Source organism: Peromyscus californicus, unplaced genomic scaffold, assembly GCF_007827085.1.
Source record: "Peromyscus californicus insignis strain IS unplaced genomic scaffold, ASM782708v3 Scaffold_20__1_contigs__length_68692818, whole genome shotgun sequence".
NCBI classification, from domain to species: Eukaryota; Metazoa; Chordata; class Mammalia; order Rodentia; family Cricetidae; genus Peromyscus; species Peromyscus californicus.
The window spans coordinates 44607150-44621574 of NW_026294503.1; the positions used below are offsets into that span (position 1 = coordinate 44607150).

A 14425-nucleotide genomic window follows, 5' to 3' on the forward strand; every position below is an offset into this window, starting at 1 on the left:
GCGGTAGATTAAGGGAAGAACAGGCGCAGGGCAGGCGTTGAACAGCCACAGCTAATCCAGGCTGGGGCCCCCTCACCGCCTCCTGCACCACCCCACCTGGTCACCCCTGCCAGTCCCACGCACGGGGCTGCCCATCTCTCTGGCAGCAAGCTCTCCCACGCAGTTCAGGAGGGCTAGTTCCTGCTCCTCACATCTGCCCAGATGCCTCGGGCGACGCTTCTCTAGTCCTGTGCATGTACACCCATGCACAAGCACACTCAGCTCTCTCCAGGAGCACTGGTCTGTGCCATCACTGTCCAGTGGATCTGATGGAAATCTGATACAAGTGGACACGCAGGCCGAGTGCGGCAGAACAGAGCCCTTGTTCTGGGAAACTTCAATACACCATAGACTAAGTTTAGTTTTTAGTCATTTTAATTGTAAAAACCAAGACGTTTATATAAATAAGACCGCTGTGTAAAATATGATTCACCCTTCTACTAAAACCCTTCTCCCCACACTCAAAAAGAATCTAGAAAAGCCAGCAAGGTAAGAAGTACAAATAGCATGCGGTCCCTGATGAAGTCCCTGGCAGGCCAGGTTTCCCTGCTAACGGGGCCTCACGGTGAGAGCACTCCTGGCCCAGGTGTCTCACCGGGGTTCAGCAACATCTTGAGAACTTGCTCTACACCATGGCCCTAGCTCTCAGCCATGCAGCTGATCTGATGGAGGTGGTATGAAAGATTTGGGTGGCCCGGGCTGGGAGAAGGGGACGGGAAGACTGTGTGATCCTCATGCCAAAGCCAGAACTGTGAACTGCTGGTCCAATAAGATGGTTGTCTGTACAGCCCTGGGTTAGGCTGGGGAAGGGGAGAGGGGACCCCTACCCCAATGACAAGGAGAGAAATGTCCTGTGTCTTATGAGAAGCGAGGCTCTTTCTTAGGTTGCTGCCACATAGTCACTAATGACAAGGGCAGTAGATATTTCCCAGCAGTCCTGGGGGCAGAAGGGCTTTGGGGCTCCTGGGATGAAAGGTGGGACCAGTCCATTCCAAGGAGAAAAATCCCATGACCTCACCCCTTCACCTGTCACACCATCCCACCCCTCACGTACACACAGCTCAGGACTCAGAGGGAGACAGTGGAGAGCCTGGGAGAGGTGATGTTACTAACTCACACATTGGGTGTGGCTCAGGAAACCGGTACACAAGGACAAAGGAAAAGACTGAACTCCCCACACAAGAGCCAGGCTCTGCCTAGGGCTGCCCTCCAGCCCACAGGAGAAGCGGGAGAGCTGCTGGGTGGTGTCAGGAGCACTTCCACACACACACAGCCAGGGTTCCCCCGAAGTACAGGTAGAGGAGGTTCTTCACCTCATGGGTGATCTCGAACCCAAAGCCCTCGCCGATCACCACATGCCAGGAAGAGCCGAACTTCTTGTCCATCGTCTCCTTGATCATCTTTGCGGCACTCTGGAAGGGAGAAGGTGCCAATCAGGGGCAGTGACAGGTACAGTTCAGTTCCCACACCGGGAAGGAGAAGCTGGGCACTGAACTCTAGGCAGGAAATGGCTGCTGCCTCAGCCTGCCTGCAGTCTACCTGCAAGATCACCACAGAGGGCTCTGCACAGCACCTCCTACAGGGCTACGGGAACAGCACCTGCCCCTCATCAGGAAGGACCTGGTGACAGGAAGAGAGGAGGTCTGAGAAAGCCCAGGCTGAAGGTTGTTGGCTCTATCACTCTGGGTTCCAGAGCAGCACCAACATCCTCAGCTGTGGACCAGGTAAACGGGGCCCAAGGCTGTTGTGGAGACCAGAGGAAATAACGGAGTGGGGATGCTCAGTGTGAGGGCACAACATGGGCCCTGAGGGCTACCCTGAGGGGCCGCTCGTTACCAGCAAGTGTGGCAGGTTCCAGAAAGACCCCAGTCACAGCAATGGCATTCCACTTCCCATGTCGGCTCTTTCCAAAGCTTCCCTCAGCATGAAGAGGTTTAGGGACACTGAGCATGTGTCCCCATTACCTCAGTGGCTCAGGAAAGAGGCACCACCACCCCTAGCCCCCAGACTAGGGCTCTGGGTTCAGAGCTGAGAAATGGCTTGTCTTGAGAACACAGTGAGGGAGGGTCACAGACGGGATGTGGCCACACTACCACCCTCTTTCCCCCCACAGCCTCATGAATGGCACTGCTGGGCTGATACCTGTGGCCGAGCTGGGACTCCACCCTTTCTGAATGGATGGATGAATTCATGGATGAATGCCTGGCAGGCCTCTGCTCATAGCTGAGATGGAGCCCAGAAAGATGCCCTAGCCAATAATCCACTTGAGGAGTTTGGGGGCAGAGGTGGTATGGAGACCCTGCTGGCTTCCCTCCCTCTGGGGCTGGGTGTGGCCCTTGGTACCCTGGCTAGAGCCGACCTCGTCTGTCACTGGCCTTCAGAACAGTGACCACTCCCAAGCAAGGCTCTAGCTGTGTCTGGCAGGCCTCTGGAGCTGGCTACAGGGCTTTGGAGGCACCGTACTATCACACACAGGGTCACCAGAGACACGAGGGGCCGCCTGAACTGATGGCAATACCTCGTTGTTGTTGGAGAATTTCTCACAGGCTGTGACACAAAGCTCCATGGTCTCCACTCGCATCTCCTCTGGCATGTCCGAGTGCTAGAGACAGGGCAGGGTGACAAACAGAGAGAGCCTTAGCCCGCGACCTAGCCCTCCTGGCCAGCCTCTCGGTCTTCAGCTTAAGGCACGGACACTAGGTGGCTTCCCTGGCCTAGTCCTGGGCCAGTGACTTCTCCCTGACTGGGGCCTACAGTTGGGGTGGAGCGTGCGATGGTAACGGGCCACATGTTCTGGGCCACGCCCCTCTGCAAGGGTCCATGTTCCCACCAAGGACCACTCCCGGGAGCCCCCGCTCCCTCCTGCTCCTTGGCTCCTTTTTCAGGCATTTGCCAGGTTCCTCCTCCCGGATGAACCAGGGCCTGTCTTCATCCTCTGCAGCCAAGTCCTTCCACACAGCCGTGCCTTCCACGGGGGCGGGTTCCATGTCTTCATGCCATCCTTGGGCTCTAGACTTCCATGTCCCACTGCCCAGGTGAACCTCACTCGGCTGTCTCAAATATCTCCCCGTTTCCCCTCAAACCTGCTCTGATTACAGTTTCACTTTCTTGGGGACAAGGACTTTTCCTTAACTCTGGCCCATCCTTGACTGTCTTCCCCTGGCATCCAGATCCCACCCAGTGAACAGCTTGGCCAGGGCCAACCTCACACCTCCACTCCAGGGCTTGACCACTGCCAGGCAATGACTCTCTTAACACTCTCCTCTGAGTCCACTCTCCTAACTACAGCAAGAGTGCTTTTCTTTTTCTTTTGTTTGTTTGTTTCTTTCTTTCTTTCTTTTTTTGGTTTTTCGAGACAGGGTTTCTCTGTGCAGTTTCGGTGCCTGTCCTGGATCTCACTCTTCAGACCAGGCTAGCCTCGAACTCACAGAGATCCACCTGCCTCTGCCTCCCGAGTGCTGGGATTAAAGGCATATGCCATCACTGCCGGCTTTTCTAACGACTCGAGACAATGTCACCTACAACTTCTGCCCCTCACTGCTCCTTGGACCTCCAGACAGAACCCACATTCCTCACTGTGTTCCTCACGTGGCTGCCAGCCAGGCCTGCACAGACTAACCTCACCATCACTCTGACCCTCCCATCTGCCACTCCTCAAGGGCTCCAGCCAGCCATGTTGATGATGCCAAACTCGCCCCACTCAGCCTCCAGTGCCTGCTGCTTCTCTGAGGGGCAGAGGCTTCCTCAGGTTCGTTCAAGGTCTGCCACCTAACTTGATGAGGGTCACTGATCTGACTTCCTCCAGGAGTTGACCTCTGCACCAGCTCAGCTCTTCTGTACAGCATGGATTGCCTGCCACTGTCCTTTGCACAGGCCAGAGCATCACCTGCCTTGTTCGCCACCAGCTCCACAGTGCCTAGACCACACTTGGCATAGAGCGGGCGGCCTGAACATAACTTGGTGAATGAAGGAATGGATGAAGGAATGAGTCGCTGGGACTGTTAGATGTTTGGGGTGGAGCCAGTGCGGCCCTTTCCTCTCACCGCAAGCCCCGCCCACCTGCAGGCTGTGGGGCCTGCTGGCCACCCTCCTCCCTCCCCACGCTTACCCTGACCAAGGGGAAGGTCTGCAGTCGCTTATAGTCAGCCTCCTCTTTCTTCCCTTCTGTCTCTCCCATGATCCTCCCAGCGTGACCTCAGGAGGAGAGAGTGGGGCTTTCAGGAGGCGCTGGGCCCAGCAGTCACAGCGCCCAGGAGGCTCGGGAAGCAGGCCTTGCCAACTTGGCGGGAGCAGAAAATGTCTTTCCCCGAGGGGTGCTGCAAAGAACAGGAAAAGCAGGAGGGAAGAGTTGGCTTCAAAACCACACATCACAAATTAGAAATGTCTCAGTGACAATCTGACACCTCCCCATCTCAACGCCTCTGCCTCCTTTCCCAAATGGCCAGCAAGTCTGCAGACGGAGGGTGAGTCAACCCGAGACGCTGCAAGAACACACTGTCATTGTCAAGACAGATACTGACTGTGGGCCACGCCAAGGATGGAGTCCAGAGCTACCAATTAGCAAGGATAGTTTCTGAGTGCCGATGACAGTCTGTCTGGTACTGAGGAAGCCACACGCACCGGTGACCACTGACAATTTGTTACCAGGGTCCCTTCGGCAGGATCCTGCTCTGCAGAATAGCGACAGTGTTGTGTGGTGGCTTTCCTGGCCCACGGGGTGCTTTGACGGCCCCTGCCTCCTCTCCCAGAGCCACTAGTTGGTCTAGGAGCTGGAAGGCCCAGGTGCTGGTACCTGTTCAGTCACTAACCAGCAGCATAGCCCGGGGCAAAGGAGTTCCCATCAGTGACTGGGCCATACCCACGGCAGGGGACTCAATGAGACTAGGCATGTGGAGCAGCACACAGTGCCCGGAATGTGGGCATCACTTGATCAGTGGCTGTCTCCCCTTCCTCTGGCTCACAGGGCACTCAGTGAGGGTATAGTAGGTCTAGGCTTTTTTTTTTTTTTTTTTGGAGACAGGCTTTCTAGACTCTTAAATGGACAGCAGATCTAGGCAGAGCTTTTCACAAACAGATGGACTGCAGTCTAAATGACCACCAGCCCTGCAGAAGTCAGGATGCTTCTTCATCCCAGTTTCATGTACCCTAGAATGAAATCAAAGGGCTTCCTCTCTCAGAGGAACTAACATGATGGATATAATCACTGTGATGACGAACCTTTCTAGAAATTTACACAGACAAATGAAGCCACATATCAGGGCAGCATTTTTTGTTGTTGTTATTGCTTTTGTTTGTTTGTTTTTTGATTTTTGTTTTTCAAGATAGGATTTCTCTGTGTAACAGCTCTGGCTGTCCTGGAACTCACTTTGTAGAGCAGGTTGACCTTGAACTCAAAGAGATTGGCTTGCCTCTGCCTCCTGAGTGCTGGGATTAAAGGTGTGTGCCACCACTGCCCGGCTTAGCCACATTTCTTAAATCTATAATAATTTCACTGCATAGCCACTGAACTCCAAGATGATCAGCATAGTAACCAAGAGGTATATATATTTTGAGACAGTGTTTTTTTTCAGGCTGGTTTGGAACTTCTGGACTCAAATGATCCTCCTGCTTCAGGCTGCAAATAGCTGGGAATAAAGGAACAGACCACTGGGCCTGGCTAACAGGCAGTAAGAGGAGGTGATGTGGATTAGCTGCCTGCTGCCCACCAGCCATGCACTAGCCCCGGTTCCCAGGACTCCGTCTTTATGCAGAACTCCATGGTGACGGCTGCAGAAGCTAGAGCCTGGGAGTGGAGGCAGGAGAGCTGCCACCTCTGGCTTGAGATCACTCAGGCCAGGAGTGAGGAGAGCTATTGGCCCCAGCATTGCCCTAGAGCCACTCCCTCACTTCAGGCACACACACGGGCCCTTGCTGCACACTTGACCACGAGCGTGCCTCAGATGACTTGGCAGTGATGGGAGTGCTCCACCTCCCCTCCCAGTGCCTGTGGTCCTAGGTGTCTGCGATCTGGCTTGCCCGAGCACTGAGCTTTCTGGGTACTCTTTCCAGGCTGCACTATGCTCCTAATTCACACCCTCTCTGATGTCGCAGTCACCCTCGGTGCCACACCATTGGTGGGCATCCTCAAGTAAGGCTCAAAGCTTGGCACAGACTCCATCATTCCACGACATGGTGTTTTCTGATTTCCCAGGGGACAGATGGCTCCACTTATCTTCTAAATCTGGGCATTTGTACAGCTTGGGTTTTAGCAGGTTTTGTTTGTCTCTACATATGCGTTGGCTGTTTATCAAGCACAATCTCACTGCACTTTCTGGTCAGGCTTCTTGTTCTACAAAATTCAAAGGGCCATTCATCTCTGCTCACTGGTGTTAAAGCCTATCTCCCAACCCATCCTACGCTCCTAGCTTTAGTAACACCATGTTATTGCCTCCTCAGCCACCTTCATCAGGGCGGTATGGTGGGGGGTGCCAGGGCTTTCCACTTTGTTTACCTCTGAGAATCCCAAGTGGGAATGACTTAAAGTGTGGGAGCAGCTGCTCCAGCATCTTCCACTTAAGGGTTTCAACTCAAGTTGATTTATCCTCAGAGCTAAGAAAGGCTGCCAGGCAGGGGACAGGAGGGAACACAGAACCCGTGGTGCCACCAACCTCAAGGCAATCCTATCGATATCAGCCTCAAAACAGAATCTGTGGGAGGTCACAGGACTTCCTGGGTGCTACCAGAGTCCACTCTTCAGGAACCAAGTAGGGAAGTCCCTAGGATAGTTCCAGGGGGCAGCAGCATGGAGCGGAGGATGCCAAGTCCGAACATTTATGTCTGGGGGCTGCAGGTGCAGCTAAGAGACAAAGCACTTGCTTAGCAGATGCACGGCCTTGAGTTCAGCCCTAAAGCTGCAAAATGGACAGATAAGTCAACAAAACAATGAAACACTGAGGTCTAGATGCCGGTTCCATAAGAGAATGGAGCTCTGCATACTTCCTTGGCTTTGGAGCCATGAACAAGAGGCCACAGCCAGGCCTGGCCTTCCTCTTGGAGATTCCTTTTCTTGGGAGGCTCACACAAGTGTCTGAGAGGTGTGAATCCCCAGTGCGCTGTGGTTCTCGATGCTCTGCTCTCTAGGAGCATCATCCCTCCAACCAGCCTCAGCCAACATTATTCAACCAAATACGTCATGGACCATGATTCATGAACACAACAGCTTTTCTAATCACTGCATATACTCCTGGCAGTCCAAAATAGGTGAGACTTACAGAGAAGAGGAATCGTTACAGATGGCCAGCTTCCACACAGAAAAGGAAGACAGTTTTATGCTCCTGTATCATTCTGATGCAGCTCTGGTCATTCAGTCATGATTAACACACCCTGCTGAATGGATGCTACCTAAAATAGCACAACTGGGGCTTTAATAACCTTATCAATCTCCCATGTGAATGAGCACGTGCCCAAGAGGCTCCATCAGACGAAACCACACTTTTTAATAATGCAAGTGTGCCACAGTCAGGGTACCAAAGTTCAGCCCGATGCCATCTGGCCCTTAGTGGTACTTGAAGCCAGCATGAACTTGCTCTTCCCTCAGGACTCCGTTAGTGCTCTGCATAGCCTCATCTAAGAGGTACACACAGGGCTGCCCCATTGCCTTATCAAAGCCAGTGTGCCTGTCTGGAGGGTCCTTGCTCTTTGTGACACCGACCTTAAGTCACCATTTGTTAGTTTGCTTCTGAAGTATTTGAGGAGAATCTTTAAGAGAGTGAGAGTGTGCAGAAGGTTTGGAGAAAATATTTGGTCTCTGGGAAGTAAAGCCAAAAGCATCTACCAACTGTGTGTGCGCATGCCTATGTGTGTGTTTGTGTGTGTGTGCACAAGCACACATACATGCATGACCTGTGTGTGTGTTCATGTGCTTATGAAGCTATACGCTTATTAACTGCTGGAACATTCTTGGCCCTCAGGCTGATAACCCACTACATAAGCAAGAGACTGCAGGATCCTTTTGGAGCATGGCATGGTCTCCAAAGACTGGTTCTGCAGGGGGGTCTGAATTCACATCTCCTCTAATCCTGCCCCCAAGCCTTGGCTTTGAGTCTGGAAGTAGGCTGAGCGAGCTCGACCTCACAGTAAGGATCAGCACCTGCTTCTGGCATGTCAAGAAGAGGAACTTTGCCATCTCTCTTCATAGGAGCCAACCACGTATTTAAGCATTTGGGCCAGCACACTATCACTTCCCCATTCCCACTGTGGGCCAGCCTGGGCTTAGCATTGAAGGAAGAGAGTCGAAATCTGGGTTGGGCCAATGGTGGAGGTGGCATGGCTATAGCCTACCTTCACCTTCGTATTCGTTGCTTCATTTCAACACTAGAGCTCCCCAGTGAAGGGCTTCCAACTCTTCGGAGGGCCCCAGGGGAGGGGGAGAATCAGGCACCCAGTGCCCAGAGAGGTTTGGTAGCTGGCCTGAGAGTGTACAGCCAGCATTTGCAGAGCCAGGATCTGAGCCCAGATCCAACCTCCTGACTTTATCATGCTTTTTTTCTTTGGAAGAAATAACATCAATATTGGCATCTTCCAACTCAACCACCTATCTGTGCCTGCCTCCTGCCTCTACCCATTCAGGGGTCTTTGCGACCACCACAGCCAGCAGAGTAATGATCTTTGGGAGACAAGAAAGTAGTTTGGTTCAATATGACTTAGTAGCGGGTGTTGGTTCAAACTTCTAGAGTCCGACCTGGAGTAGTTTATTTTAGGTATATTTAACAACAGCATAGTTTGGTGAAAATTTTTCTGGTAATAATTAACTCAATCCTTGTGCACAATAAAGCTTAAGATATGACTACATCGGGGCTGGAGAGAGATGGCTCAGTGGTTAAGAGCACTGACTGTTCTTCCAGAGGACCCGGGTTCAATTCCCAGTAACCACATGACAACTCACAGCTGTCTGTAACTCCAGCTCCAGGGGATCTGACACCCTCACACAGACATACATGCAGGCAGAACACCAACGCACATAAAATAAAAGTAAATAAGTAAAAAAAAGATATGACTACATCAAAACTCTTTGTAAAGTACATGCGACATCTTCCATAAAGATGGGTTCTATAGATTGACAAGCTCATGATAAGGGTCTTGGGGAAGAGCCAGTGTGGTCTCAGCCACACAGATAGCACAGAGGTCCCCAGTCTATTAGCCACATCTGTTCCCAGCCTTCTGGGTGGGATACTGGATTATACATGCCTTCCTTTGAAGAAGCAACTCTGTGTGTTTAAAATTCTAGGTTCCCCTTGTGCTTATCTGTGAGCACAAAGACCTCTGTGCCTCCCACATCTCCTCCTTCTTTAGGTTTTAAGGAGAAAATTGTGTCTGTACTAGAAGCCAAGGTTGAATGCACTGCCTTCATGGCTAGTCTATTATAGCAAGCATAAGAGAATTTTAAGAATAGCTAACAGAGGACCAAGGAAAGGGGGGAAACCATCTTAACCAAGATGGCATTCAAAGTCACCTGAGATTTTGTTGTTTATACAGATCATTTATTTGAGCATCGATAGTATGAGAAAATCTGACACATTAAAGCAACACATGCTTTAAATCATTGGCAACCAAGATTATGCTTGAGCAAAAAATATCTACATAGCTCTATTCTGTAACCCCCACAGAGCCACACCAGGGCCATGCATTGTGTTCCTTGGTCATCATATCACTGCCAGCACTGAGAAGCCAGCCTGGCCTACACAATGGGTTTCAGGCCAAACAAGGCAACAGAGTGAGACCCTGTCTATCCCTGCTCTCCACCCCCTTGGTTTTTCCAAGACAGGGTTTCTCTGTAGCCCTGGCTGTTCTGGATCTCACCCTGTAGACCAGGCAGGCCGAAAACTCATAGAGATCCACCTGCCTCTGCCTCCTGGGATTAAAAGTGTATGCTGCCACTGACACCACCACTGGGTGGCATGAGACCCTGAATAAGAAACAGAAATAAGAATAAGAAACATTCAGGGTTGGGAATTTAGCTCAGTGGTAGAACGCTTGCCTAGCAAGCGCAAGGCCCTGGGTTCGGTCCTCAGCTCCCCCCACACCTGCAAAAAAGAAATATTCTTTTAAGGAAAAATAAAGGAAGGAGGCAGGGAGGGAGGCCGGCCATCATCTGCTGTGAACAGGAGACAAGTTGACAGCAAGGAGGGGACAACAGTCCCTAAAAAGAAAGTAACCTTTCTACACATACACAAGCTGTCTCGTTTGGTCTGAAAAGGTCTTTACTTTTTCTCAATTACATGGAGGCCCAGTGAAAACTTCTTTATGCTTTGGTCATGGAGAGGGAAAAGGAAGAGAAGAGAAGGAAGGGGAGGGGGAGGTGGAATTAGAAGAGACATCTGTTGACTCGCTGAGCTAGGCGATCAACATTTGCTTTGTCCAACACTGCGTGCTAAACGACAGTGACTCACACAGTACACCCCCACGGACATACCCAAATTTGGATGCGGTCCCAAACATTTCCGTTAAGAGACAAGCAAGACAAAGTCATAAGCACGGTAGCCACGGGCTCGGCGTGAGAGTGGTTGCCTACAGCACGGTTACGCAGCCTCCTGGCCCACTTCTTCCACACTCTGAACAGATTTGAATGTGAGGAATTAAAAGTGACATTATCACGGGCTCGAACTGCATGCAGCACTGATCCATTTCCTAGGAAACCACTGACAATTGCTAATCAGCAATCACACCTTACAAGTGATGACAACTTCACCACGTGTCGTGAATCCTGACACCCTGGAGCTCAGGGACTTCAGTCTCTTTTACTGTTCCAGAATGAGCAGTCCATTGTCAGACACATGGCGGAAGTCCAAAGGATATCCAAAATGTAATGAAATTATATTTCAATTGTCTCCTGGGAGGGGAGAGGTCCATTCAAAGTCATCCAATAATACTCACTAAACACTGGAGCTGGGATGGCTCAGCGTGGTTTGTTGCACAAGCATGAAGACTTAAGATCAGACCCCCCAGCACCCACAGAAAAGGCGGGGTGCAGAGCTGCAGAAAGGGCTCCATGGGTAAAAGTGCTTGCTCTGCAAGCCTGGTGACCCGAGTTCAGTCCCCAGAACCCATGTGGAAAGAGAGAGACAGCGCCCCAAAGTTGCCCTTTGACCTCCACATGCACATTGGGGGGTGCATGTGCATGCTTATACCCTCTCTTTCCCTCACACATAAGTGCACACACCCAGAGGTGGCTGGATGCTATGCTCTGTACCTGTAGTCCTGGTGCTGGCCAGGCAGGGACAGGAGAATCCCGGGGCTTGTTGGCCAGCCAGTGTAGCCAATAAGTGAGCTATAGGTTTAAAAAGAGATCTTGTCTTAAAGAAAAAAAGGGTGGGGCATGATTGAGAAAAATACCCGTCATCCATCTCTGGCCTCCATATTCATGTACAAACAGGCACACCTAAACATGAACATGTATACACACAAAGTTTTTTAAACATATATTTACTTAATACTGATCTTCAGCCAGAGATCAGAAGAGGAATTCTACATACAGGCTCTCAAAAATTCACCATCCTCCAAAAAACTGACACACACACACACACACATACACACACACACACCCCGCCCCCCGTTACTGATGAGCACATGGCCCGAGCAAAGCAAAATGACTTTCCATCCCGCTGAGAAGTGGAGGGCCAGACCCCACCCCAGTGCACGTGACTTCAAGACTCTGCTTTCGACGACTCCACTCTAACCAAGCAAGAAGTGGCACTGCCATGGAGGCTCCCAGCATTCGTGAAACGGACCCAGGAGTTATGATCCACGGCAGAAAGACATGGCAGAGAAGGAGAAGACTGGGAGGGGGGGTGGGAGGGCGTCAAGAGCAGTTCAGCGTGAAGGGCAGGCAGCACAGGAGTCAGCACTAGTGAGTGAGCATCCGGCCTCTCGGGCACTGGAGCAGACTGTCCAGACAGGAGCGATGCAGTGGTTTCCAGAGAAAGCTCACGGATTCCTGGGACCGGTGACCAAACACAGTTGAGAAGGACAAAAAAGGGCTGGAGTTGGGTTGTGCAAGTGTAGAGGGCCCTAAAACCCAGGCGTAAAAAGTGTGGATTTCGTTTTTTGAGATAGGCTTTCACACACCACAGGCTGGCCTTGAACTCACTGAGCAACTGAGGATAAACGTGATACTGCTCCTAAGTACTAGGATTGCAAGCAAGCACCACTGTGTCTAGCTTCTTGGGGGCTGGTAGCACAGTGGTTGGTGACTTGGGTTGATAGGGACAGCAGTTAGAAAGCTAGAGCAATAACCCCCATGACAGGCGTTGACGGCCTGGACCAGGATGGTGGCCTCAGGAATGGAAAGGATCTGATATCCCCATGGAGACAGAATCAAGACAATCTGATAACTCAGTCCTCAGTGGAATGGGCCTGGCAGACCATGGAGAAAGCCAGGTAGAACAGATGGGCAGGTGGAGAAGGAGGCCAGCTTGATTTTAGCAGCTGGCCAAACGCGAATGGAGACATCTGGTCAGGAGTACAAGATGACGGAATTGTGGATGGTTGGAAAAGGGAAGCTATGAGCCCAGCTCACATCACCGTATCAACCTCTTCCAGTCTTCTCATCCCCTGCCCATAATGCCTAACCACAAAGTACAGGGGAAAGATCAAAGCCAGAGAGCAGATGTGAGGTTCATCTGCAGATAGTGGATACTAAGTGGGTTCCACAGGAAATCTCTGGGTTCCCCCCAGGAGGGAAAGTGTGAGATAGTAAGAGACAAAGAAAGGAAATTAGGGGGTTGGAGGAATGGGTCACTTTATAAAGTGCTTGCTACGTGAAGGCCTGAGTTCTCTTCCCAGTATACATGTAAAAGCTGGGTGTGGCAGCCATGCATTGGAGAGGCAGCTGGAAGGATCCTTGGAGATCATTGGCCATTTAGCCCAACAGCGAGCTCCTAGCATCAAGAGAGACCCTGTCTCAAAAAATAAGGTGGAGAGAGATGGGCAGTGGTGGCACACAGCTTTAATCCCAGCACTGGGGAGGCAGAAGCAGGCAGATTTCTGTGAGTTCAAGGCCAGCCTGGTCTACAAAGGAAGATCCAGGGCAGCCAGAGCTGTTACACAGAGAAACTCTGTCTCGAAAACAAACAAACAAACAAATGGAAAGAAAGAAAGAAAGAAAGAAAGAAAGAAAGAAAGAAAGAAAGAAAGAAAGAAAGAAAGAAAGAAAGAAAGAAAGAAAGAAAGAAAGAAGATATATAAGATGAAGAGTGGTTAAGGCACAGTGTTGACCTCTGGTCTCCACATGAACCTGTACACACAGGAACCTATATATACACAGAAAAAAGAAAGCTAGCAAGCACTGAATCTACACTGGACTGGGCCCTTTGTTCTTCAATTGCCAACGGAGATGGGCTTCGGAATACTGACTTTACAGATGCACCGACAGATGCGGGCCCAGAGAGATCTCAGGTAACTTGCCAGGATTCTTACAAGTGGGAATCCAACTTAGGTTTGCCAAGTTCTTTGCAGTACATAAAAGTAGGGAAGAGAGAGAACACATCCTCCGGGGAACTGACAGTTGAGTCCAAGAACAACATCCTAGGACGTCCGAGTCCAAAAGGCCTTTGCGACCGTTCAATCCAATTTCGCCTTTATAGATGGGGAAACTGAGTCCCCCCACAACGGGCAACAGTCAGCCCAGAGTCCCAGGACGTCGCCAAATTTCCAAACCAAGTGGTCTGGGACGAGGCGTTCGTGACCACCAGCCAGCAGCGGGGTGGCGCGGGGACAGGGCGCTGCGGGAGTCAGAACAGGGAGGATGCGAGGGCACGGTGCTAGAAGGGGCCCAGGGTGGGTGAGGAGGAGCGGCCCGCACAGTGGGAGTGGGGAGGCACAATGTCACGGTCGAGCTCCGCGGTCCTCTACCTGGGACGGGGGGGAGGTCCTGGGCCGGGAACCGCAGACTGGGGATCACGGTGGGGCCTCACGCGGGGCCAGGCCTCGTCCGCCCTGCGCGTCCTCCCGCCCTCCCTCCGGGCCAGCCCACCCCGCCACGCTGCCCTGCAGCCTCACCTGCTCCCGCGGGGGCCAGAGCCTAGGCCGCTGCCAGCGCACCCCCGCCAGGGTTGTCAAGGAGCGAACAAGAGTGTCTTAGCAACCAGCCCGGAAGTCCCGTCCCCTCACCGGACGTTGACAGCAATATCACTTATTATTGGTGTAGAGAAGTGCCAATTGATTCCTAGGAGGCCGGCGCTCACGCGAGGGGCGTGGCTTAGAGACCGGGGAGGCGGGGCTTCGCTTATAGTCGTCTTCAGTATGCCAGAGCATCCACCCGCCAGCTGTAGTTGTCTCTGGAGAGAAACAAACTTCGTAAAGCTGTATTGCTCTGTGAGTTTTCGTCATTGGAAATGACAAATGCGGTTTG

The 14425-nt window shown here is 51.7% G+C and overlaps 1 protein-coding gene across 1 annotated transcript; it reads right to left on the bottom strand.

Annotated features, from left to right (window-relative positions):
• Positions 1-396: 396 nt before the first annotated feature.
• Dnal4 (dynein axonemal light chain 4) lies at positions 397-14202 on the bottom strand. Its single transcript, XM_052748365.1, has 4 exons — positions 14074-14202; positions 4148-4355; positions 2558-2641; positions 397-1451 (listed from the first exon to the last, which is right to left on the bottom strand). Exons 2-4 carry the CDS (start codon positions 4214-4216, stop codon positions 1287-1289), a joined length of 318 nt encoding a protein of 105 aa, XP_052604325.1. The 5' UTR covers positions 4217-4355; positions 14074-14202; the 3' UTR covers positions 397-1286.
• Between the last annotated feature and the right edge of the window lie 223 nt (positions 14203-14425).